General features: G+C 38.5%; 2 protein-coding genes across 8 annotated transcripts in view; one reads left to right on the top strand and one right to left on the bottom strand.

The window, feature by feature from the left end:
• Nucleotides 1–27,054, bottom strand: part of LOC105464933 (pleckstrin homology, MyTH4 and FERM domain containing H2) — a 126,781-nt gene that overhangs the window by 76,965 nt on the left and 22,762 nt on the right. For 2 of the 7 annotated variants that reach the window (XM_011713070.3, XM_011713073.3), the window contains 2 exons: nucleotides 17,148–17,210; nucleotides 53–202 (listed from right to left, as the gene is read on the bottom strand). In XM_011713070.3, the coding sequence (XP_011711372.1) occupies nucleotides 53–202; nucleotides 17,148–17,210 (213 nt within the window). Of the gene's footprint in view, nucleotides 1–52; nucleotides 203–14,471; nucleotides 14,986–17,147; nucleotides 17,211–17,803; nucleotides 18,050–26,486; nucleotides 26,689–27,054 lie in introns of those variants that run through there. The other 5 variants (XM_011713072.2, XM_011713071.2, XM_011713074.2 and 2 more) reach the window with 5 other exon arrangements.
• LOC105464934 (C1GALT1 specific chaperone 1 like) lies at nucleotides 18,064–19,350 on the top strand. The gene has a single exon (XM_011713077.3). It carries the CDS (start codon nucleotides 18,177–18,179, stop codon nucleotides 19,122–19,124), a length of 948 nt encoding a protein of 315 aa, XP_011711379.2. The 5' UTR covers nucleotides 18,064–18,176; the 3' UTR covers nucleotides 19,125–19,350.

The following is a 27,054-nucleotide window of genomic DNA, read 5'->3' as shown; positions in this document are numbered from 1 at the left end:
TATGCACAAATGAGTGCACACACTTAGAACTCTTTATCAAATTCTTCCTAACCTGCTCTTCAAGTTGCAATTCCAAGTTTTGAATGATGTCATCTTTTTCCTGTATTAGCGACTCCAGATCTTGGCATTTATTATATAATCTTGTCTCTGATTCACTGGTTTGAATATTAGCTGCTTTTAATTTATCTTCCATAACTTGTACCTAAATTCAAAGGATAAAATATTAAAATTGTGTGTGTACTTAGGTTATCACAGTATTAAACCTAGAATTTTACCTTAATATTATGTAGATTCCTAAAAGACTTCAAAAAGGAAAACATTAAACAGCAAGGTTTAATGTGTTTAATGATTATAAAGTCTGAAGCCTGTTTCACCAAGTGGTGTTACCTTTGAGGTACATACAAACATAAGAAATTCTCAGAATATTGCTATCATTTAAAGTAATGTACATGTTTCCTAGAGCAATGACAATAAGCAAAGTGTTATATGAGTATAGAAACAAAGTTTCCAGCCCTCATTTTTTCATATTTTAAACAAAGTATAAATTAAGAAAGATGAGTGGTGAGATGAGACTCAGACTGGATGGCCTGGTATAATAATGTATTATGGGAAAAAACTTGAACTTAGGTGAAAAAGAAGCATATACACTATGGAAAGGGGCGTGGGGGAAGAAGCTTAAAGCCCCAAATGATGGAATCATAAAAAATAAAAATGTATTAGAGTCTAGATATAGGTAGGACTCACTGAGGGCTTCTTGATTCATTCATTTAACAAATATTCAGTGAAAACCTGCCAAGTGCCCGACTTATTCCAGGCCCTGCGAAAGCATCGGTGAATAAACTAGACCCCCACATCTCTGCCTGCATAGAAATTACATTCTAGACCTGGCACAGTGGCTCACACCCGTAATCCCAGCACTTTGGGAGGCCGAGGCAGGCAGACAGTTTGAGTCCAGGAGCTTGAGAAATTACATTCTAGTGGGTGAGAGAGATCACAAATATAATAAATGTTTTAAAAAAAGAAGAGTACATTACATTACTCAGGTGATAATGATAGAGGCAGGAGGCAGACAAATGCCTAGGCAGATGGGGCAGGTCCCCAGTGAAATATCCAACCTTCAAGCTGGAAACAGTCCGGGGTAAATCCTTGAACCAGACTGAGAACCTGCCTTCCTGTTTGGCGCACTTTCTTTCGATTGATCCCCATCCTCCACCTATTTTACATATACCTATCCTTTCCTAATTGGTTTTCTACACTATCATGCCCACTTTTGAGTAATGTCTTTACTTTAACCTTTTTTGCATACTCGCAAGCCAGTCAGCACGCACTCCCTATTCTGAGCCTATAAAAAGCCCCGGGCTCAGCCATATTGGGAATTCTCCTGCTTTGGGTAGGGGGACCACCCCCACCCCTGTCCCCTCTGCACTAAAAGCTGTTTCATCACTCAATAAAACTTCCTGCCTTGCTCATTCTTTGAGTGTCCATGCGACTACTTCTTCCTGGTCATGAGACAAGAACCCAGATCCAGCTGAGCTAAGAGGCAAAAAATCCTGCCTCTTAGGGTAAAAAATAAGGGTAGTGGGAAAAAAATAGAACAGGGTAAAAGAGACTGAGTGTGTGGCTGGAGGTTGAGTGGTGCTGCAAGTTTATTTTATTTTTATTTTTATTTTTTTTTGAGACAGAGTCTCGCTCTGTCGCCCAGGCTGGAGTGCAGTGGCCGGATCTCAGCTCACTGCAAGCTCCGCCTCCCGCGTTCACGCCATTCTCCTGCCTAAGCCTCCCGAGTAGCTGGGACTACAGGCGCTGCCACCTCGCCCGACTAGCTTTTTGTATTTTTTAGTAGAGACGGGGTTTCACCGTGTTCGCCAGGATGGTCTCGATCTCCTGACCTCGTGATCCGCCCGTCTCGGCCTCCCAAAGTGCTGGGATTACAGGCTTGAGCCACCGCGCCCGGCTGCAAGTTTAATATCTAAGATAGATTGGCCCTGCTTGGATCTTCTGCGAAACACATCCAGGCATATAAAATCTCAGAAAGGCATATCTGCATATTGTGTTTGCCAACCTACATGGATTATATAAGTCTATTCAACTTATAGTAAAGTTTAGATTTTCCTATCAACACCTTTTAGTTCTCACTTTTCTCTCCTTTAGTTCTCACTTTGACTCACAAACTTGATCCTTGATTGTAGATGGTTGAGTTGATTGGATGCCTCAGCAGAAACTTCACAAGGAGATCCAAGTAAGAGATGTTTGAGATGTTAATGGTAGTATGAAGGAAAATAAAATATTGGGGACTGTATACAATATTAAGACTTTCATTCTATATACTCCAAATAGGTAAGAATATAATTTTAGCAATGTTTCAGATTATACAGGCAAAGAGAAAAAAATAATGTGAAAGCATTTGAGAAATTAAAGATGACAGTTAAGATGAAAATCTGAAATTATTAAAAACACTTCTGAAAAGTCACAAGGAATCCTTACTTAAAGCTAAAAAATATTTGACTAATGAAGATTTTCTCCTGAAAGGTATAAAGATTAGTTTGGATTTCTTTTTTTAACCATGAATGCCAGGTTTCTTTTTTTTAACCATGAATGCAGTGGGTTCACTGCATAAATGTAAACCAACTCGGATGCCAAAACTATTCTATTTAAATACCAACCACATGGCTGGAAACTAGGAAAATAAAAGCAGATTAAAAAAAAAGAAGAAGAAGAAGAAAAAAATGTATTCCACTATCCAAATGATAATTTAAGCTACCTTAGGTTCTAAGTAATATAGCGGGCTTTCTGCATGAGCTGAAGGACAAAGATCTGTATCAAGCACAAAGGTCTGCATCAGAGATGATGTCATGCAAAACCGCCCGAGCAGGACAGAGAGCTGGACAGTAATCTTAAGATGGGATAGCCAGTTGCACATATGGCATTCTGAAGCTGAGGAAGCAGGGAGAGAAGAGCAGAGCCCAAGTCCAAAATGGTAGTTCTCATCTGGGCACAGATTAATAGAAGTAAACCTCAAGAAAAACAAAAGTAATTGAGTAAGAATAAAAATAAATGCGACCAGACCTACATCTAGTGTCCCTTTATTAAGTTAAAGCAAGCCACCCTACAGACATTGGGCAGCCACATAAAATAGTCCTATTATTGCTTAGGAAAGGTCTATAGTCCTGGAAAACTATGGTTTGGAACTGTTCTTTTACCCTGAATAACACATTCAATTTGGAAGTTGTTATTACATGAATGAATGCTACAGAGCTCCTTGGATGCATCCTTCCCGTCTGAAGCTCTTTAATTCGACCATTACTTTTAGGCAAACAACTTTCCTAGGCAAGAAAACTATTGGCAAAAGGGGCAAAATCTCTTAGAGAGAGAGACCACAAAGTAGTTACAAGCAACCTACTTACCAACTGGTCCTATTAAGACCAAGTTCTGTAGACAGGATTCAGCCTTCCTTGGTAATTAATATGAATAAGAGGTCTACAGAAAAGCTAAGAGGTCCACAGAAAAGCCAAGATGCCTTTTAAAACATCTCACCACAACCATATGGAAAACAGCTCACTTGTTTTTCCATTCATTTAACCAGAACCATTTAAGAATTTTAACTATTCAGAGACTGGCCAATAACAAACACCTGTGAATTCAAATTGGTTGTTAAATAAACTCTCACAAATGTGTATACAAGTATAGCCTCCAGTGTGGAATGCTTTGTGTTTTTAGGCTACTTTGCTTCTTTACTTCTAGGAGAGCCTCTGGTTGTATCCACCCACCTCAGCGCACTCCTCACCTACTTCCCCCAAACATTCTTGATCCCAAGGTCCCTAAATTCCTGTTCAGCAAAGGGTTAACTCAGTAGACTTGGGTGCACAGATCCTCCACATTCCAAAGAAAGGACTGGTCCTTCACTGGCTCTTGGGAGACAACATCTGATGCCCTGGAATATCTTGACTGTTCAGGCTGCCCTTGTAGTAATACAGTTGAGATCTTGGGCCATACCACATAGTTTATGTTAATTGTGTGACTTATGGTAAATGCCTGTTTTTTTGTTCGCCTGGGGTCCTGGGCCAAAATGTATCAGTTTGACCACTGGGTGGGCTGGAGACTGACTAAGAACAGTCAAGTGGATATTTCAGGCCTACATGACCGACCTCTAATCAAAATCCAGGACACCAAGGCTTGAGTAAGCTTATTTGTTGGCAATATTTCATATATTTTGTCACACATTGATGGAAGGATTAAGTGCATCCCTGTGCAACTCCACAGCAGAAAGACAACTGGAAGCTCATATCTGATTTCTCCAGGACACCACTCTATGTGCCCTTTTCCTTTGTTGATTTTAATCTGTATCTTTTCACTGTAATAAATGGTGATCGTGAGCAAAACAGCTTTTCTGGGTCCCATGAGTCATTCTAGCAAATCACAGAACCCAAGAGTACTGTTGGGGATCCCAGTACAGCTTCCAGTGCTATTTCCCATAGGAGAAAGCAGGAGCTGCAAATATTACTCCCATTGTAATTATCCATATCGCTATTTCCTTCTTCCCACTTCTAACCTTATTCCTGTCCACTATACATAATCGAGATGTGACTGTATTTTTGAGAGGGAATTAAAAGTTTCTATTTCTATATATAAATTGCTATGGCATGACAAAGATTCCTGATTGTTTCCAAACAGAATGACAAAATAGATTGTTCGGAGTATTTTAAATCCCAGACTACTTTCCAGTTACTTAAAATTTACTTGTTGATTTGTTTAGATTGTTCAGATTCAAACAATAACAACTTCCTTATAGATTCTAGATATTAGACCATTGTTGGATGCACAGTTTGTGAATATTTTCTCCCATTCTGTAGGCTGTATGTTTACTCTGTTGATAGTTTCTTTTGCTGTGCAGAAGCTATGGGCAAAGGACATGAACAGACACTTCTCAAAAGAAGATACAGGCTGGGTGGGTGTGGTGGCTCATGCTTATAGTCCCAACACTTTGGGAGGCCGAGGAGGGAGGACAGCTTGAGCCCAGGAGTTTGAGACCAGCCTGGGCAACACAGTGAGAACGCATCTCTACAAAAAATTTCTAAAATATTAGCTGAGTGTAGTGGCACATGCCTGTGGTCCCCGCTCCTCAAAAGGCTGAAGTGAGAGGATCACTTGAGCCTGGGAGGTCAAGGCTGCAAGTGAGCCATGATCATGCTGCTGCACTCCAGCCTGGGCAACAGAGAAAGACCCTGTCTCGAAAAAAATACTTAAATAAAAAAAAAGAAGACATACAAGCAACCAAGAAACATAAGAAAAAATGCTCATCATTGCTAATCATCAGAGAAATGCAGTTCAAAACCATAATGAGATACCATTTCACACCAGTCAGAATGGCTATTATTAAAAAATTAAAAAATAACAGATGCTGGCAATGCTGTGGCGAAATAGGAACACTTATACACTGTCGGTGGGAATGTAAATTAGTTCAGCCACTATAAAAAGCAGTTGACCCCGTCTCTACTAAAAATACAAAAAATTAGCTGGGCGCGGTGGCGGGCACCTGTAGTCCCAGCTACTCAGGAGGCTGAGGCAGGAGAATGACGGGAACCCGGGAGGCGGAGCTTGCAGTGAGCCGAGATCGCGCCACTGCACTCCAGCCTGGGCAACAGCGTGAGACTCCGTCTCAAAAAAAAAAAAAAAAAAAAAAAAGCAGTTGGAGGTTTCTCAAAGAAACAGAAGTACCATTTGACCCAGCAATCCAGTTACTGGGTATATAGTCAAAGGAAAATAAATTGTTCTGCCAAAAAAGACACATGCACTTCTATGTTTATCACAGTGCAATTCACAATAGCAAAGACATGGAATCAACCAAGGTGCCCATCAATGGTGGGTTAGATAAAGAAAATGTGGTATATATACACCAGGGAATACTACACTGCCATAAAAAAGAATGAGATCATGTCCTTTGTAGCAACATGGATGCAACTGGAGGTCATTATCCTAAGAGAATTAATGCAGGAACTGAAAACCAAATACCACATGCTCTCACTTATAAGTGGGAGCTAAACATTAAACACCCAAGGGCATAAAGATTGGAACAACAGACACTGAGGACTATGAGACAGGGAGCAAGAGATGGGGACATGGGCTGAAAAACTATTGGGACTATGTTCATTGCCTGGGTGATGAAATCATCCATATCCCAAACCTCAGCATCACGCAATATAATCATGTAACAAACCTGCACATGTACCCTGAGTCTAAAATAACAGTTAAAGTTATTTTTAAATGTGTATACATAAATAAATGTGTATATATACACACATTAAAAAATGTATATACATATACATTCTCATATATATATATGAGAATGGGGGACATGGCCAGATATAAGGCTGCGAATAAGGAGAGGGACACACAGATCTTTGCATGTCATGCTACACTACTTGGATGGGATCTCATAAGAAAGGGAAGGCCACATGTTTATAAAATATTTTTTAAACCTTCTTAGAAAACTTGAACTCAAGAATGTGTCAAAATTTACTGACATGTTATCAAGGAAATCAGCAAGTTGATTACAATTTTTATATGTTTACTGCAAATTAATTAATCATTCGAATCACATTTACAACACAATTATTTTGGCATAGTACTCCATGATTATAACGTAGGATTTTTCTTGCAGAAGTTGAAAATCAAGATCATTAAATAATTTGCTTTCCATGTAATGAAGGTTGGGCCTCATATAGCAAAGCATTGCAATGTAATATCCATTACAAGGTCATGGATATTAGAATGACTGGGCAGCATGGATTTATTAAGAGTCAAAAATGACTTCAGGCTGGGCATGGTGGCTCATGCCTGTAATTCCAACACTTGGAGAGGCCAAGGCAGGCGGATCACCTGAGGTCAGGAGTTTGAGACCAGCCTGAACAACATGGTGAAACGCCATCTAGACTATAAACGCAAAAATTAGCCAGGCATCGTGGCATGCGCTTGTAATCCCAGTTACTCCGGAGGCAGAGGCAGGAGAAATTCTTGAACCCAAGAGGCAGAGGTTGCGGTGAGCCAAGATCACGCCACTGCACTCCAGCCTGGGTGACAGAGTGAGACTCAGTCTCAATAATGATAATAATAATCATAATAATAATACTAAGAACTAACTTTACAGTAAAGCAAGATTAGCTCATGTGTTAGAATGGTCAGAGGCAACTTTAAATGCTGCCACCATGCCTGAATCACACAAAGGCAAGAGATCAAGCCCCAAAGGATAAAATAAAAACACACATACTTTTATAGGGCAATAATCTACCCTTCTTTGGTTAGCATAAATAAATGTAATATATTAAGGTATTCACCTAATCAGATACTTGGGAATGAATCCTATATGTCAGTATTTTCCAAATATGCTCTTTGCTGCTTTTCTATCTCACAGGAGTACTCATAAGTAGAACTGGGTTAATTTGATCATATTGCTTTCAAAACTTGTGAACAACAACAATAAGGATACACTAGGGCCAGGTGTGGTGGCTCATGCCAGTAATCCCAGCACTTTGGGAGGCTGAGGCTGGAGGATTGCTTGAGCTGATAAGTTCGAAACTACACTGGGCAATATGGTGAGACACCATCTCAACAACAACAACAAAAAAAGGTTAAAAAAAAATTAAATGGATGTGGTGGCACATGCCTGCAGTCCTAGCTACTCCAGAGGCTGGGGTAGGAGGATTGCTTGAGCACAGGAAACAGAAGTTGCAGTGAACTGAGATCGCACCACTGTACTCCAGCCTGGCTGACAGAGCAAGACCCTGTCTCAAAAGACAAACAAACAAAAAAAAGATGTACTAGAACATTAAGTATAAAGATTACCAAGATTTATCTGGCAATAAAATATTTATCTGTGACTTTTTTCTGCAGACAATTTAGTTAATTGTTACAGAAGTGAAGTGATGCCATTCATTGATAAACAAAGAGAAAAATGTACAAAGCTAAACTATAGAGTTGACCTGGTTTTAGCTGAGTACTGCTTTTAGTGGCAAAACATTCCTTTTTGGTTAAGATAAATACAGTTGTTTGAGTCTTAGGACATGGTGAAATGAGAAAAGGCAAGCTGATTTAAGCAACATAAACATCAGATAGGCCACAGTCCCATGGAAATTGTTAAAGATAGCAAAGGATTGAGTTACTCTGAGTTATTAACACTTAGTCTTGTAAAGGCCAAAAAGGTGACCTCATCAGTGCATGAGAATTCATCTGCTCTCTGTATTTCCTGTCAACTTTTAGATTATGAGGTAACGTAAAGAAAAAAAGTCCTTCTGAAGTGTAACAACATATGCACTAAATAAATTTAAAGTGTGACAAAAAGAAATGCCTACAGGTTTTGCTAACTTACAGAAACTCTGAGAGATTTGTAATTCTCTCTCTCTTTTTTTTTTTTTTTTTTTTTGGTGATGGGGGTAGCAGTATGTCTAAAATAACCAATCCTGGTGTCTTTTTGCTTAAAGATGTAGCACATAGAATTAAATAACTTTATACTCAATATCCTCAAAGAACAACTTCAAAGGAGAGAAGTCCTTCCTGTCAAACTTACCAAGACCAGTGGTTGGCCCGGATGACAACAAACCTCTGTGGTTTGCTTCCCTTGAATCGGGAACAAGGATCCTTTTTTAAAGAATCCTCACTGGATCTCGTAAGACCCAAGGAATCGGAGCAGAGCAGTGCTGGGGGCGGGGCGTAGATAGTTGAAAATCACAAATAAAAAATACTTAATTTAGTTTAATTTTCACAAACAAAGAAATTTGCCACGTATTATGAATTAAGAATTTTAAATTAAGGCAAAACAAAACCATCCTCAATTTCTTTCTCTTTTTCCCATAATATGGGCAGTTAAAGGAGAGAAAGGAAGGGAAGGGAAAGATAGGGAAGAACAGATAGAGAGACATATAGAGACAGCCAGGGTACAGAGGTAAAGAGAGATGCTACTAGGAAGGCCAAAGTCAGAAAACACAAGACAATGAAGGAAAAAGAAGGGAAGGGAAAGGAAGAGGAAAAGAAGGGAAGGAGAAAAGAAGGGAAGGGAAGGGGAAGGGAGGGAAGGGAGGGGAGGGGAAGGGGATGTACTAGAACATTAAGTATAAGATTTATCTGGCAAATGTGTGACTTTTTCTGCAGACAACTTCATTAATTGATACAGAAGTGATGCCATTCATTAATATACAAAGAGAAAAATGTACAATGCTAAAGTAGAGAGTTGAGCTGGTTTCAGCTGAGTACTATTTTTAGTGGTGAAAGTCAGAGAGGCAGACAAAACCAACAAATGTGTGCTGCAAGGTGCACGACTGAACAGGAACATGCATATACGGCTCAGTACACCTCTGCAGAAAAAGACTAAGACATCTGGCATGCAGTGACAGAGAATGCTGCACTTCTTTCACAGAATTTAAGTAGGCTTTTATGATTTTACTGTTAATTATTGCCTTTGTAGACATGTAAGTGGGAATATCACTACTTGGTACTATCAGCCAAAGAGTATTAAAACACAGGCACAGCATAGATCCTCACATTACTAATCGTACTTCTACCACCACCACCATTTATTAAGGGCTGACTGCATGCCAGGCACTTTACTTAAATCAGAGTCAATTTTCATAATGGCTAAATAACACTTCTATGTGGCAGGAAATATTCCAAGTACTTTACTCATAGTAACTATTCAATTTCCCCAAAATCCTACGAGCTAGGTATTAGATAGTACTACATTGTATAGATAGAAAGCTGAGGCCCAAGTTGAAAAGGTGATAAGAGATGGAGACAGACTTTGAACCCAGACAGTTTGGCTCAAGTCTGTGTTCTTAATCACTGTGTTGTACACCTCTACACAATATAAAGAGACTATGAGCTCAATTAGCTCTTTTCCATAAGTGACACAACTAAGACTTGAAGAAACTAATAAGCTTTTTCAGTCAACTAAGTGGGAGAGTTTAGATTTAAATCCAGCTAAAATTTTAAGTTTGTTCCCAAGGCAGAGAAACATGAATTCACCTTGATTTCTCTTTGGCTATGCAGACTTTACTTTGCCAAACAGGTTTCATATTCCTCTCCTGTCTTCATCCTTCCCCTTCAAAAAAGAAAAAAGAGGAAGAGGTGGGAGGAGAAGGAGGAAGAGGAGAAAAAAAATCAACAACAAAATTTTTAAAAGGCCAAGTTTGCAGCTCACGCCTGTAATTCCAACACTTTGGGAGGCCGAGACAGGAGGATCACTTGAGCCCAGGAGTTTGAGACCAGCCCTGGTAACACAATGAGGCCCCATCTCTACAAACAATTTAAAATTAGCTGGGTGTGGTGGCACATGACTGTAGTCCCAGCTACTTGGCAGGCTGAGGCAGGAGGATTGCTTGAGCCTGGGAAGTTAAGGCTACAACGAGCCATGGTCGCACTACTGCATTTCAGCCTGGGCATATAGTGAGACCCTGTCTCAAAAAAAGAAAAATTAACTGCTTATTCCAAACTCTGGACTTTAATTCTATATGTCTAGAACACCATTGTATGCTAATTGAAATAACTGTCCTCTAGGAATCCTGGAGAAGAGCTGGGTTGGAATTAACCTTGAAATGTGCCCTGCCCATAATTTTCTTAGCAATTTCTACAGTTGTCTTAGATTGGCTTTCCCTCATGTTATATCCTACATTTATCTTCTCCTATCTTGGTAAGACTTATTGGGCATTTCACAATAAGAAAAACTTGTTTATTTTTCTAGGCAGGGATCATTATTAGATGTCAAAAGAATTCTGATCAAGATAGATTCAAACTGTGGAAACGGCATCTTTTGTGTATTTAATGTTTAGCTCCCACTTATAAGTGAGAGCATGTGGTATTTGGTTTTCAGTTCCTGCATTAATTCTCTTAGGGTAATGACCTCCAATTGCATCCATGTTGCTACAAAGGACATGATCTCATTCTTTTGTATGGCAGTGTAGTATTCTCTGGTGTATATATACCACATTTTCTTTATCTAACCCACCATTGATGGGCACCTTGGTTGATTCCATGTCTTTGCTATTGTGAATTGCACTGTGATAAACATAGAATTGCATGTGTCTTTTTTGGTGAAATGATTTGCTTGTTTTCAGCTTAGGGCTGTTATGAATAAAGTTGCTTCACATGTCCATATACCTATATTTTGGTGGATACGTGTTCCTATTTTTCTTGGTATACACCTAGGAGTAGAATTGCTGGGTCACAGGCTGGCAAATGTTTACTTTAGTAGATGTTACCAAACAGCTTTCCAAAGTGAATAAATGTACGAAGTTGCATTACTACTGGAAGTGTATGAAAATTCCAGTTGTTCCATCTCCTTGCCAACACTTCATTGTTGTTCTTTTAATTTTAGCCATTCTGGATAAGTTAGTGTTGAAAAGAATGCTAATTGAAAAGTCATGGAGAAACCTTAATGCATATCACTAAGTGAAAATGAAGCCAATCTGAAAAGGCTGTATACTGTCTGATTCTAACTATATGACATTCTGGAAAAGGCAAAATGATTAAATCAGTAAAAAGATCAGTGGTTTCCCGGGATGTAAGAGGAGGGAAGGACGGAATAGGTAGAGCACAGGAGACATTAAGGGCAGTGAAACTATCCTATATGATACTATCGAAGAGGATACACATCATAAAACATTTGTCAAAATCCATAGAACACAAAACAACAAGAGTAAACACTAATGTAAACTATGGGCTTTGGGTGATAATGATGTGTCAGTGTTGGTTCATCAGTTGTAATAAACGTACCACTCTGGTGTTGGATGCTGACGGTGAAGAAAGCTTGAACGTGTGTTGGAGGGGAGAGGATATATGAAAGCTCTGTACTTCATATACCATCAATTTTGCTGTAAATCTAAAACTTCTCTAAATATTAAAGTCTATTTTTAAAAAAGCAATAACCTCCCTGATGAAATCATTCATTTAAACAAAGTAATCAATGGCTACTAATACCACCAAAAAAAAAAAAAGAGAAAGAGAGATAACTAGACATTATTATATACCTTCTGGTGGAAGTCAACAATATCACCCAAGAAGTAGTCTTGAAAAGAGAGAAAGAAAAAAGGTCAAAATTTTAGATCTAACTATATTTTACAGGAAATATAGGGGTAGAGGAGCTTGTTAAATCACATCATAGGTATGCAATTGGCAAACTCCAGAATGTGGAAAGCTTTAGAGAACAAATTAACCCATACAAATAAATTGAAAAAAAAAAAAAGAAGGAAAAAAGGGAAAAAGATCCTATAGATTAAAAGAGTTTAAGAATCAAATGAAATGTGTCAATCTAGTGTAGATCCCAATTTGAACAAATCAACTATTAAAAACAAAAAAAAGAGCGCCAGGCGAGGTGGCTCACACCTGTAACCCCAGCACTTTGGGAGGCCAAGGTGGGCAGATCACCTGAAATCGGGAGTTAAAGACCAGCCTGACCAACACAGAGAAACCCCATCTCTACTAAAAATACAAAATGAGCCAGGCGTGGTGGCGCATGCCTGTAACTCCAGCTACTCGGGAGGCTGAGGCAGGAGAATCGCTTGAACCTGGGAGGCGGAGGTTGCAGTGAGCCAAGATCGTGCCATTGCACTCCAGCCTGGGCAACAAGAGCGAAACTCCATCTCAAAAAAAAAAAAAAAAAAAAAGGGTATATAAATAAAAGAATTAAAAAGGGGTACTCAAACAAATACATGTATGTTCTTAACAGCACTAGTCACAATAGTCAAAAGATGAAAAGGTAGAATAGGTAGGGCACGGGAAACATTGAGGACAGTGAAAGTTCATAAAAAGACAATGTCCATAAAAAGACAAATGGATAAACAAATTTTGTGTGTGTGTGTGTGTGTGTGTGTGTGTATATACATATGGAACATTATTCAGCCATAATGAGGAATAAAGCATGATACATGCTACAACATGGATGAATATCAAAAACATTCTGCTAAATGAGAGAAGCCAGACACAAAAGATCACATAGTATATAAATCCATTTATATGAAATATCAGAATAGGTAAATCCATAGCAACAGAAAGCAGATTGGTGGTTGCCAGGGGCTAGGGGGAGGGGAAAATGGGACTAAATGCTTAATGAATACAGTTTCCTTTTGAGATGAGTTTCCTTTCAACATTTTGGAACTAGATAGAGGTGATGATTGTACACAACACTGAATTGTTCATTTTAAAATGCTAATTTTGGCCGGGTGCGGTGGCTCACGCCTGTAATCCCAGGACTTTGGGAGGTTGAGGCGGGTGGATCACAAGGTCAGGAGTTCGAGACCAGCCTGGCCAATATGAAACCCCATCTCTCTAAAAAATACAAAAAATTAGCCAGGTGTGGTGGTGGGTGCCTGTAGTCCCAGCTACTCGGGAGGCTGAGGCAGGAGAATCACTTGAACTCAGAAGGCGGAGGTGGCAGTGAGCTGACAGCATACCACTGCACTCCAGCCCAGGCCACAGATTAAAACTCTGTCTCCAAAAAAAAGTTAATTTTATGTTATGTGAATTCCACTTTGATTAAAGAACAAAACACAGAAGCAATTATTAGCTATTTGGAAAAATTTGGATACTAACTAGATCTTTGATATACTGAAGAATTATCGGTAATTTTTTGGTATAATGATGGTATTGTGGTTATGATTTTTAAGAGTGTTTGGTTTTAGATTAGTATAGTATATAATAGTGGATGAAATTATACCATGTCAGGGATTTGCTTCTAAATAGTCCAGTGTGAGGGGGGCAGGGGAAGTGGGTGGAGGTACAGATGAGCCATGACTTGACTAATTGTTGAAGTGGGTGATAGGGGTTCACTATACTATTTTCTCGACTCTTGTATGTGCTTGAAGTCTTGCCTAATAAAGTTACAAGATTTCCTTTTCAAGCATAATTAAGAAAATCAAAGATTAGGCTACATTGGGCTTATTTAGAAATCTATTAGGTACTTACTCTACTCTATAAAATTAAATCTTTCATGTATCCGCTGAATCTAAAATGAAAATTGAGGGTGATGGGGTCTGGTAGGGAGCAGGTCCAGAGTGGGCTCTCCCACCCAAAACTGAATGGGGTGTCTGGGGCATCAGGGAGCTCCCTTGCCTGGCCCTCAGTGGCCTGATGGAGTAAGAGGGTTTGGTTGAGTGCTTCAGATCTGATCACTATGGTAGGAGAACAAAAATGCATATTGTGTCACATTGTGTACAGCTCCAAAAAGGGGCACTAGTCATGAGTGTCAAATGTGCGGGGCCACAGAAGTGGGTCTTTCTGCATATGCTAATCACATTTCACAACAAAGATAACGTTGATGCCCAGGAGAGAGAAGATGATGGAAAAGGAGAGGAAGAGGAAGAAGATTATTTTGACAAGGAACTCATTCAATTAATAAAACAACGGAAAGAACAAAGTCGACAAGTAGCAGCCAAGAAGGAAATTCTGATGACAGGTGACCCTAATGGAGCTGAGAACACCAAATTCCTCACCAAGACAGAGAAAGTTACAGTCAGCCAGCGTGGCATCATCCTGGACCTCCACAGCAGGATTGGAATTGGGAAAAAGATGGCTTTAATAATACGTGGAGAAACAGCTTTCTGCATTCTTTGAGGAATAGTGGTGGACCAAAAGGATGTCCTGCGTGGCATTAGGGTGTTGCAGGAGGTTCCTTGACTTGGTTTCACAACCATAGTACTTCTGGAGTTGGTTGGCATTCAAACAGTGGAACAGTAGATTGGAATCATAATGGTACAGGAAGGAATTCCAGTTGGCATTCTGAAGGAACAGGTGGCTTTTCCAGTTGGCATATGAACAACAGTAACAGAAACTAGAAATCCAGTGTATGTAGTAAAAATAATTGCAACTAAAGTGGCCCTGGACACAAATTTCAACGAGGCAGAAACAGAAATTCTGATTGTCAAATGGAAGATGTGACTATGCTGTGAAACAAGAAATATAGTAAGTCAAGCAAATACAATTAAGAGAGATATATTTGGGAGGCCGAGACGGGCGGATCACGAGGTCAGGAGATGGAGACCATCCTGGCTAACACAGTGAAACCCTGTCTCTACTAAAAAAAATACAAAAAAATTTCCGGGCGAGGTGGCAGGCACCTGTAGTCCCAGCTACTTGGGAGGCTGAGGCAGGAGAATGGCATAAACCCGGAAGGCGGAGCTTGCAGTGAGCTGAGATCCGGCCACTGCATTCCAGCCTGGGTGACAGAGCGAGACTCCGCCTCAACAATTTAAAAAAAAAAAAAAAAGAGAGAGAAATAATTGGCAGTGGCAAGAAAATGAGAAACTTGGTATGGCTGCCACATATAGAGGTCCTTCTGAAGGATTTCAAGTGATAAATTTCCTTCAGAAGGCTTACTTGACTTCAATTTTGAGCAGCCAGAAAGCCAAACCACTAAACAAACAGATACTGCAACTTCCAAAATTAGTGGAAAGAATGGCAGTGCGGCAAGGGGAAAAGCCTCGTTGCCAGACTCCTTACCCCTCTAAAATAAAAATTAAAAAGAAAAAAGATTTGGTAGTACTCAAGTTGAAGGAAGGAAACATGACAAACTTAGAGGAAGCATAAGGAATTTCATATGCGCTTCTTAGGAAAAATAATTTTGTATTTAAGCCTTTTTTTCCTTTTTAGTTGATACAAAATAATTGTACATATTTGTGTGATACAGAGTGATATTGCCATGTGTGTATACAATGTGTAATGATCAAATCAAGGTAATTAGTGTGTCCAGCACCTCGAACATTTATTATTTATTTGTGTTGTGAACATTCAAAATCCTCTCTTCTGGCTTTATGAAAATATAGAAAGCTGGCTCTTTTAGCTTTTTGTAAATATGCAATAAATTATAGTTAACCATATTACTCTATAGTGCTGCAGAACACCAGAACTCACTGGAACTCATTGATTAAACTGAATATGACTGAGATCTTTTCATGAAATGAGAAGCTATGGATTTAGAATCATTAAACTTTAAGGCTGGGTGGGCCCGTCCAAACCCATCATTTTACTGCTCATTTTACTGCTGGCAAGGCCCAGAAAGGGTTATATGACTTATCAAAACATCTTTTAAAAATAATAAAAGCTGTCTGAGCAAGTGAGCTCACACCTGTAATCCCAACGCTTTGGGACATTAAGGATCACTTGAAGCCAGGAGTTCAAGATCATCCTGGACAACACAGTGAGACCCTGTCATTACAAAATTTAAAATTTTTAATAAACAAAAGTTATATTTAAAAACTCAAAGTATGAAAATATAGGGGGCCAGGCACGCTACCTCACACCTGTAATCCCAGCACTTTGGGAGGCCAAGGTGGGCGGATCACCTGAGGTCAGGAGTTTGAGGCCATCCTGGCCAACAAGCCCCATCTCTACTAACAATATAAAAATTAGCCGGGTGTGGTGGTGTGCAGCTGTAATCCCAGTTATTCAGGAGACTGAGGCAGGAGAATCTCTTGAACCTGGGAGGCAGAGGTTGCAGTGAGCCAAGATCGCGCCACTGCACTCCAGCCTGGGGCACAGAGCAAGATTCCCTCTCAAAAAAAAAAAAAAAAGAAAGAAAGAAAGAAAAAGAAAATAGGGGAAAAAATAATTCCTGATTCCATAATTCGAACAATTTTAAACTTTCATTAAAATTTTGGGGTGTTTCCTCCCAGCCTTTTTTTTAACTCTTAGGTTTGACTTTTCCTAATATAACTCGAAGCATTTTTACATATTAATGCATAGCCTTAGAAACAATTATTTTAATGGTTGTCTAATGGTTCATGGAGTTGATAATAGTTTACTTTTTCATTCTCCTATAATATGGCATTCATATGATTTCCAACTCTTTATGACTACAAATAAAGCTGCTACTAACATATTTATATACAAAACTTAATTATAGTTAGTATTACCATAACCATTATAGTTAGTATTACCATAAAAGTTTTCTCAGAAGATAAAACTTCCTAAAACAGCCTTTTTTTCCTTTGAAAATTTGTTAATGGACAAAATAGAGTTAGATTCTCCATTTCCTTTATGGATCAAGCTATGAACAGTCAAAATGATAAGATGTAGAGGCAGGCTGATGATTGTCTTTCCATTATGAGCCAAACAATCTTTATGTGAGTAGTAGAGGCAGAAAAAACATTTAAACTAAAATTTTACTCTACCTGTTGAAAAGCTTTTTCTGCTTGACGTTCAGCATCAATAACTTGTCTCTCAAGCTGCTGCATCTGTAAAGTGAGGGAAAATATAAATACAAAAATTTATTTTTGAAAAATAAGCCTTTCTGAAAAAGGCTTAAAAAAAATCTCATCATGTCATCATCAGTTTGGATATTTTAAAGTAGTTCACTGGAGATGAGTTAAATACAATTAGCACATTAAAGGCTCTTTGCATATTTAAAAGTTGATCAAAATGCCAGAGTTTTGGTGCTTTTAATACAAGGACTATATATATACCTCAAGAGTATTCATCAGTAAAATTTTCTTCAGTGGATTGTAAACTAAAAATTACTGATTAACACATACTAAGAACAAGAAAATAAATCTAAGAGGAAAGAAAGGCTTCAAATGTCCTATTTGATGGGTTGATGAAAAAGTCATAATGACATCAGGGAAGCGACCTGTTCTCCTAAACTCCGTGGGTGCTATATTTCAATAAAAACTCTGGGTTGTTTTACATTCTTACAGATTGATGGAGAGAGTATAGAAGAGATTTTTTGATTAAACACACAGACACACAAATACTAAAACGAATATTACAAGGAGAATTTTAAAAGCCTTAAGAAGGACCCGATGCTAATCAACATAGGGATGTGTTGTACCAGGGGCTGAATACACTAATCGTGAGGTAAAACTCAATTTTATTCTTTTTGGCTCAGTGCTGATGTCTGGCCCACTTCAGAGCCGTCTGTGACTCGACCTCTGCTCATTTTCAACGTTATTGTTGGTTGGGAGGCCAGGCGCGCAGAACTCCCAGCACACCTCTCACTCGCAGCAGCCCGGACCCCACCCACAGTGCCGGCCGCGTCCGGCTCCTGCCCCGCCCCCTTCTCTACGCCACCGAGAAGCGACCTTCCGCAGCTAGAGTGGCCCAACCGGGAGCGCGGCCGCGAGCTCCGGAAGGCGCGGGACCCCCCCCAGGACCCGGTCCCAGGCTGCCTTTGACCCGAGGGCACTGTCCTCAACGCCTGGAAAATGGTTTCCGCTAGTGGGACATCATTTTTTAAGGGTATGTTGCTTGGGAGCATTTCCTGGGTTTTGATAACTATGTTTGGCCAAATTCACATTCGACACAGAGGTCAAACTGAAGACCACGAGCACCATCACCTTCGTCCAGCTAACAGGAACGATTTCTTAAACACTTCGAAAGTGATACTCGTGGAACTCAGTAAAAGTATTCGTGTTTTCTGTATCATCTATGGAGAATCCGAAGATAAGAGTTACTGGGCTGTACTGAAAGAGACCTGGACCAAACACTGTGACAAAGCAGAGCTCTACAATACTAAAAATGATAATTTGTTCAATATAGAAAGCAATGACAGGTGGGTACAGATGAGGACCACTTACAAATACGTCTTTGAAAAGTATGGTGACAACTACAACTGGTTCTTTCTTGCACTTCCCACTACGTTTGCCGTCATTGAAAATTTAAAGTATCTTTTGTTTACAAGGGATGCATCCCAACCCTTCTATCTGGGTCACACTGTTGTATCTGGAGACCTCGAATACGTGACTGTGGAAGGAGGGATTGTCTTAAGTACAGAGTCGATGAAAAGACTTAACAGACTTCTCAATAACTCTGAGACCTGTGCAGATCAAAGTGTGATTTGGAAGTTATCTGAAGATAAGCAGCTGGCAATATGCCTGAAATATGCAGGAGTTCATGCAGAAAATGCAGAGGATTATGAAGGAAGAGATGTATTTAATACAAAACCAATCGCACAGCTTATTGAAGAGGCATTGTCTAATAACCCTCAGCAAGTAGTAGAAGGCTGCTGTTCAGATCTGGCTGTTACTTTTAATGGACTGACCCCGCAAAAGATGGAAGTAATGATGTATGGCCTGTACCGGCTCAGGGCATTTGGACACTATTTCAATGACACACTCGTTTTCTTGCCTCCAGTTGGTTCAGAAAATGACTGAGGGCTGGAGAATTATAGACCTGTGCTGTCCAAGAGCACTTGAAATGTGGCTAGTCCAAATTCTGATACAGTGTAAGTGTAAAATACACACTTCATTCAATAATTCATATATTATTTGAAAACAGTATGAAGACATAAAACATCTCATTAGTAATATTTTATATTGACACCACACTGAACTAATGTTTGGGTATTTTGCATTAAATAAAATATACTATTAAAATTAATTTCTGGCCGGGTGCGGTGGCTCAAGCCTGTAATCCCAGCACTTTGGGAGGCCGAGACGGGTGGATCACGAGGTCAGGAGATCGAGACCATCCTGGCTAACACAGTGAAACCCCGTCTCTACTAAAAAATACAAAAAAACTAGCCGGGCGAGGTGGTGGGCGCCTGTAGTCCCAGCTACTCGGGAGGCTGAGGCAGGAGAATGGCCTGAACCCGGGAGGCGGAGCTTGCAGTGAGCTGAGATCTGGCCACTGCACTCCAGCAAGGGGGACAGAGTGAGACTCCGTCTAAAAAAAAAAAAAAAAAAAAGAAAAAAATAAAATTAATTTCACCTGCTTTTTAATTTTATTAATGTGTCTATTAGAATATTTTAAGTTACACATGTAGCTTACATATTTCTACTGGTTAATAAAGGTGTAGAACATTTGTTGTCACCATGTATGGCCACATATTTAACTGCCTGTCTACATGGCAGCATTTTTTTTTTTTTTTTTTTAAATGGAGTCTTGCTTTGTCACCCAGGCTGGAGTGCAGTGGCACAATTTCGGCTCACTGCAACCTCCGCCTCCCAGGTTCAAGTGATTCTCCTGTCTCAGCCTCCTGAGTAGCTGGGACTACAGGTACACAACACCATGCTGAGCTAATTTTTGTATTTTTAGTAGAGATGGCATTTCACCATATTGGTCAGGCTGGTCTCAAACTCCTGACTTCAGGTGATCCACCCGCCTCAGCCTCCCAAAGTGCTGGGATTACAGGTGTGAGTCACCGCACCCAGCCCCATGGCAGCATTTTAAAAGGCAGTTTATTGCAGGGATCTAGATTCTGGAAGAGGTTTCAAATATTTGGATATGTAAATAATACCGTGCAAGTGCATTCTCAGTACCTCATTTAATTTCTGTGAAAATATTTCAAATGTTGAATGAGCAAGTATTGTGGTTTCAAAGCATTTTGTTGAATTACTTATTTAGACTATGGCACTATATAGAAGCAACTGGACAAGTATTATGTCTTTTGGATGTCTCTAGAATATTCCCTAAACCAAAAACCAACTAGCAAACACATGCCAATACCACATTCTTCCACTACTGGCAATATGCTGACAATTGTCACTTCTACAATATAACTATATTCTATTTTCAGGGAAATTTGGTTTTTCTGGAGCCTTAGCCTGGATTTTGAATATTGTCAGGATTGCCAGGAGAAACAGAAGAATGCACAAAATTTTGCTAGTGAAAAAAATAGTTTTCTTAAGAGGACTATGCAAATATCTTGTCTGATTTCTCCTTCTCAAATGTTTAGTTTCTAGTGATAACAGGAAGGACAAAAGTCAGCTTGCTTCACTATTACATAACGAATACAGGTCTTTCTACATAGTAGGTATTTAATATATCACAAATTATTGATGAAATGACAAAGCTGTCATGCCTAAAGTACCACGCATATATTAAGGACAGTATCATTATCTTTACCACTGCCAAATAACTTTTTTTCTGCTCCTATGGCACTGACTTCCTATCTTGTACTATCTTCCCAACTACACTGTAAGTTGCTTGAAGGCAGAATCTGGCTCAAAAGTTACTTGCTTTCTTAATGAAAAGGAGGTAATCCTTGAAATATTAATATAGGGAAAATTGGAAAGAATACTGAAATTAAAGGCAAGACCTAAATTGGAACCCAGATTCCAATACTTACTAGCTATGTGATGATGGGTACATTATTTAACTTATCTGAGTCTCTGCTCCCTACCTGCAAAATGATACAACACTTATTTCACAGCATTTATGTGAAGATTAAACAGAAAAGCATCCAACATAGTATCTAATACTTAATAGGTGTACAATGAATATTTACATAGAAATTTTTAAAGCAGCCTATTTCTACCATATATATGTGTTATTTTTATGAATAATTTTAGGAAACTACTATTCACCAATAGTTTGCCACTGGACTCTAAAATTCTTGTGTATAAAATGTGGATAATATAACCTGTTCTAACTACTTTACAGGATGTTATAGGAATAAAAATAAGAAAATATATTCAAGCAATGTGAAAAGCTGGTGGTATCTCATTTATTTAAAAATATTATGGTAGCAGTTGTACTGTTATAATTTGAATGATAAAACTAAAAGTCACAAATGTCCAAAAACAGGATTATGCAAATATATAAATGATGGTACATCCATACAGTTAGATACCATACAGTCATTACAAATTTACATGGATGGAGGAAATGATATATTTGTCTCAATATAACACAGGAGGAAAGAAGTAGGTCAGGGTGTAGATGAAACAGGATTGGCCCTGAGTTGACAACCATGAAAGCTGGGTGATGTGTACCTGAGGGTCCATTATAACATTCTGCTTACTGTTGTATGTTTGAAAATCTCTCTAATAAAAAGTTTTAAATATATATGAGAAGATATAAATGACATTTTAAAAAATAAGTGTAAATGATATATAAAATGATATTATACATAAATGATATACTGAGGAAAAAGGGACTGCAAAGCAGTAATGAATGTTGCAATCAAATTTTTGTTAAAATGTTATGTGTGCCTGTTTTTATGGAATTAAAAAGGAGTTGTCTATATCTAAGTGACAGGATTGTGGATAAAGTAGTTTGTATCATACATGATGAGGCACCACAGGGAGTTTTATGGAGCTGAAAAAAGTAAGAGAATAATGGCAGGGAGGAAAAAAAAAAAGGGTGTTAGAACCTTGCATTAGAAATAGTAGCCAATTGTCAATCAAAGGTAATTCTGCTCCCTTAGAGGGAATGAGTAGAAAATTAAGAGGAAGATTTTCAAATGACCTGTGAAATTAGAGAGGCTATATATAAATGTACATAGAAAAAGGGTTCAAATGCTGAAGTGGAATCAAACTAGGTGACAACTGGTGATGACGCCACTGCTAATCAGGAGGTCATTAGTGACTTTTGTGATTCCAGCTGCACTGTGGAGAAGTGAGGGCATAAGCTGAAATGCAAGAGTCTGAATGAATTAAAATCATTAGGAAGAGCAAATTAAACCTAAAGCCAACAGAAATTTAAAAACTAATAATAAAGATTAGAGGAGAAATTAATAAAATTAAAAACATAAAAACAGAGAAAAATCAATAAAACAAGCTGGTTCTTTAAAAATATCAATACAATTGATAACTCTCTAACCAGACTAATAAAGCAAAAAAGAAAACAGACACAAATTATCAGTATCAGTAATGTAAAGGGAGACATCACCACAGACCCCACAGATGCTAATGAAATAACAATATTATGAACTACTTCATGCTCATAAATTGAATAAAATAGCAAAGCTCATTTAAGAAGAAATAAGTTAGCTTAATAGCCCAATGTCTATTAAATAAATCACACTTGTAGTTAAAAACTTTCCCACAAAGGAAACTCCAGGACTGGACGGTTTCACTTGTGAATTCTACCCAAAAATGTATGGAAGAATAAATAGAAACTCAACAAAAACTCTTCCAGAACATAAGAGAAGGGAATGCTTCCTAACACATTTTATAAGGCCAGTATTGCCAAAACTAGAAAAAGATTAGACTAATATCCTTGTGAATACAGATGCAAAAATCTTTAACAAAATATCAGCAAATCCAATCTAAACATACACAATAAAGATAATACGTCATGATTAAGTGGGGTTTATCCTAGGAATGCAAGGTTGTTTTAACATTTGAAAAATAAACCAATGTAGTTCATCATGTCAAGAGGCTAGAAAAGAAATATCATTTCAATAGACGAAGAAAAATCATCTGACAAAATTCAACATCCATTCACAATAAAAATCTCTTAACAAACTAAAAATATAAGGAATTTCTGATACCTAATAAAAGGTATCTACAAAAAAACCTATAACTAACATCATACTTAATGGGAAAGACTGAATGCTTTCCCCGACAAGAATATCATTTTACCACTTTTACTCAAAGTTTTACTGCAGGTGCTAACCAATGTAATAGCCAAGAAAGAAACATAAAAAGCATATATATTGGAATGGAAGAAATAATTCAATATTTATTCACAGATGACATGACTATCTGCACATAAAGTCCCAAATAATCTACAAAAGAACTAATAAATGAGTTTATTAAGGTCATAGGATACAAGGTCAATATACAAAAATCTGCTGTATTTCTATATAAGAGCCATAAACGGCCAGGCGTGGTGGCTCACACCTATAATCCCAGCACTTCGGGAGGCCGAGGTGGGTGGATCACCTAAGGTCAGTTCTAGACCAGCCTGGCCAACATGGTAAAACCCTGTCTCTACTGAAAATACAAAAATTAGCTGGGCATGGTGGCAGATGCCTATAATCCCAGCTAGTCGGGGGCAGAGGCAGGAGAATCACTTGAACCTGGGAGGCAGAAGTTGCAGTGAGCCAAGATCGTGCCATTGCACTCCAGCCTGGGGGACAAGAGTGACATTTCGTCTCAAAAAAAAAAAAAGGTTAAAAAAAAATAAGAGCAATAAACAGTTGAAATTAGAATTTAAACAACAGTAGCATTTACAAAAGTATCAAAACCATAAAATACTTAGGTACGAATGTAACAAAATAAGCACAATATTTGTATGCTGAAAACCACAATATACTGATTAGGAAAATTAAAGAAGAGCTAAATAAATGGAGAGTTAAACTATGAGTCAGAAGACTCGATATTATTGTCAGTTCTCTTCCAGTTGACCTATAGATTCCACCCAGTCTAATCAAAATCCTAGCAGGCCTTTCTGCACAAATTAAGAAGAAGAATCTGAAATTGGCATAGAAATGCACAGGACCTAGAATCGCCTAAACAACTTAGAAAAAAAAAATAGAATATTTATAATACCTGACATCAAGACTTATAAAATTGCAATAGTAGTCAAAAGAATGATATTTGGGTAAAAACAGACATATTAGATGAATAGAACAAAATAGGGTTCAGAAATATACTTTAAAATATGCAATTTTTTCCCCAATTTTTATTGGTTTACTCTATCTTCATTGTCAGATCATATAGCCATCACATACTACAATCTCCCTAGTTACTCTAGTTGTCTGAACCTCATTCTCTAAATTTCTTAGGGAGAACTCCTAGGAACAATATTTTCTGAGTTCTTTAACTGCTAATAGCTGCTTCCTATGCCCTTTATAGTTGAAAGCCAGTTCTGCTTAACACAAAATCCTTGGATCATATGTGCTTTCCTTGATATCTGAAACATGGTATTCCATGTTCTCCTGGCATAAAGCATCACTATCAGTGTAACAACATAATTTTATTCTCCTAATGATATAAAGGTCATGTTTTTATTTTTGCCTAAATACCTAAAGAATGTTTTCTTTTTCTTTAACATTCAGTATTTTGATGAAAAATATGCCTTGAAGTAGGTCATTCTAGGTTAATGTTCTCAGCCACATGATCCCCTATTTCAATATGCAACATTTTGCTTTTTTAAGTTTCTGTAAACTTTTCTTAAATTATACTGTTTGCATTTGTTTCATTCCCTTGTTTTGATTTTTTTCTTCAGGGGCTTCTTTTATCTGTATATTGTATCTTCTTTGCTTATCTTCAATACTAGTCATTGTTTCAAATCCTTTTTACCTTTCCTCACTTTGATGTTTAAAAGTTTCTGGGAGACTGAGACATGAGAATCACTCAAACCCAGGAGGTGGAGGTTGCAGTGAGCTGAGATCACACCACTGCATTCCAGCCTGGGCAACAGAGTGAGACTCCGTCTCAAAAAAAAAAAAAAAAGTTTCTTCCTTTTCACCTTGATTTCTCATTAAAGCATTATGTGTTGAGTTTATCAATTCTTTTGCTGACCCAGAAGTTCTACTTAAGAGAAATAAAGAATACAGCTAAATGATAGAGGCCATTCACTAAAAACTATACACCTTATGTCATACTGATGCTCTAAAATAGGCAAAACTAAAGGTCCAGAAACTATATCAGTGATTGCCAGGGCTTAGAGTTTGAGAAGAAGACAGACTGTTAAGGCATAGGAGGGAAATTTCTGAGGTGATGGAAATAGTGTGTATGCTGATTGTGGTAGTGGTTACGGAATCGTGTATATTTGCCAAAACTCTGAACTAAACACCCAAAAGGGTGACTTTTACATATGTACTCAATTAACTTGACCAAAAATTTTTTTTTAAAAGTACGTTGCAGGCCAGGGACAGTGGCTCACACCTGTAATCCCAGCACTTTGGGAGGCCAAGGTGGGTGGATCACTTGAGGTCAGGAGTTCGAGACCAGCCTGGCCAACAGGGTGAAACACTGTCTCTACTAAAAACACAAAAATTACCTGAGTGTGGTGGTGCGTGCCTGTAGTCCCAGCTACTTGGGAGGCTGAAGCAGAAGAATCACTTGAACCTGGGAGGCAGAGGTTGCCAGTGAGCCCAGATCACGCCACTGCACTCCAATGCAGTGAGAGTCTGTCTCAAAAAAAACAAAAACAAAAAAAAGTACCTTGCAACCCCAAATTCCAAAACATACAAAGAAAACTAAGAAATACAGATAACAGTATCAATGGTCAAAAGACCAATTTAGTCTGGTAAAATAAAAATGATAACACCATGTGAAAGACTTTAGATTTCTTATGTTTAGGATTGTCAAAGAGATGAAATGAGAATGACATCTATTTTTTAAAAGACAAGAATTGAAAAAAAGAAGAAAAACAGCAGGAAGGTATTAAACAAGAACAAGCAGGCAGGAAAATAAACCAGTTTAAAGTCTTGGCCAGGCTTGGTGGCTCACGCCTGTAATCCCAACATTTTGGGAGGCTGAAGCAGGTGGATGGCTTGAGCCCAGGAGTTCGAGACCAGCCTGGGCAACATGGCAAAAACATCACTTCTACCAAAAAAAAAAAAAAAAAATACAAAAATTAGCCAGGCATGGTGGCATGCACCTGTATTCCCAGCTACTCAGGAGACTGAGGTGGGAGGATCGCTTCAGCCCAGGAGGTCAAGGCTGCAGTGAGATGAGATCAAGTTACTGCACTCAGGCCCAGGCAACAGAGTGAGACTCTGTTTCAAAAAAAGAAAAAAAAGTCTTAAAAATTTAGAAATACACAGTCACTGAAAGAGAAAAAACTCAATAGATGGTTCAGTAGCCAGCTTCTAAATGGCTCTCAACAATCCTCACCTTCTGGTAATCACACCCATGTGTAGTTTCTTCCTTCACAACATAGGGCTGACCTTTGCAACCAACAGGATATTGTGGAAATGATGAAGTATGACTTCTGAGGGTAGGTCATAAAACGCACTGCATCTTCCACCTTGCATTCTCTTGGATGACTTGCTCTGGGGGAAGCCAGCCACCATGCTGTGAGAACCCTCAAGCAGTCCTGTGGAGACATCCATACACTTAGGGACTGAGGCTTCCTACCAACAGCCAATACCAATTTGCCAACAACCATTTTGGTGAACCACTGAAAGTGAACCCTCCAGCTCCAGTCAAGCCTTCAGATTACTACATCCCAGACCAACATTTTGATTGCAACCTCATCGAAGACATAAGCTAAGTCGCTCCCAAATTTCTAATCCGTAGAAACTGTGCAAGATAATAAATGTTTATAGTTGTTTTAAGCCATGAAATTTTGGGGTTGTTAATACAGCAATAGATAATACAGATGAAGTAAACTCTACTCTGAACACAGGAGAAGAGAGAGCTCATAACATGAAAAATTGTACAAAGAATTCACGTATTATTT

This window comes from Macaca nemestrina, chromosome 13 (assembly GCF_043159975.1).
Source record: "Macaca nemestrina isolate mMacNem1 chromosome 13, mMacNem.hap1, whole genome shotgun sequence".
Classification (NCBI taxonomy): Eukaryota; Metazoa; Chordata; class Mammalia; order Primates; family Cercopithecidae; genus Macaca; species Macaca nemestrina.
The sequence above is the reverse complement of the archived record's forward strand: the minus strand, read 5'-3'. Positions and strand labels throughout refer to the sequence as shown.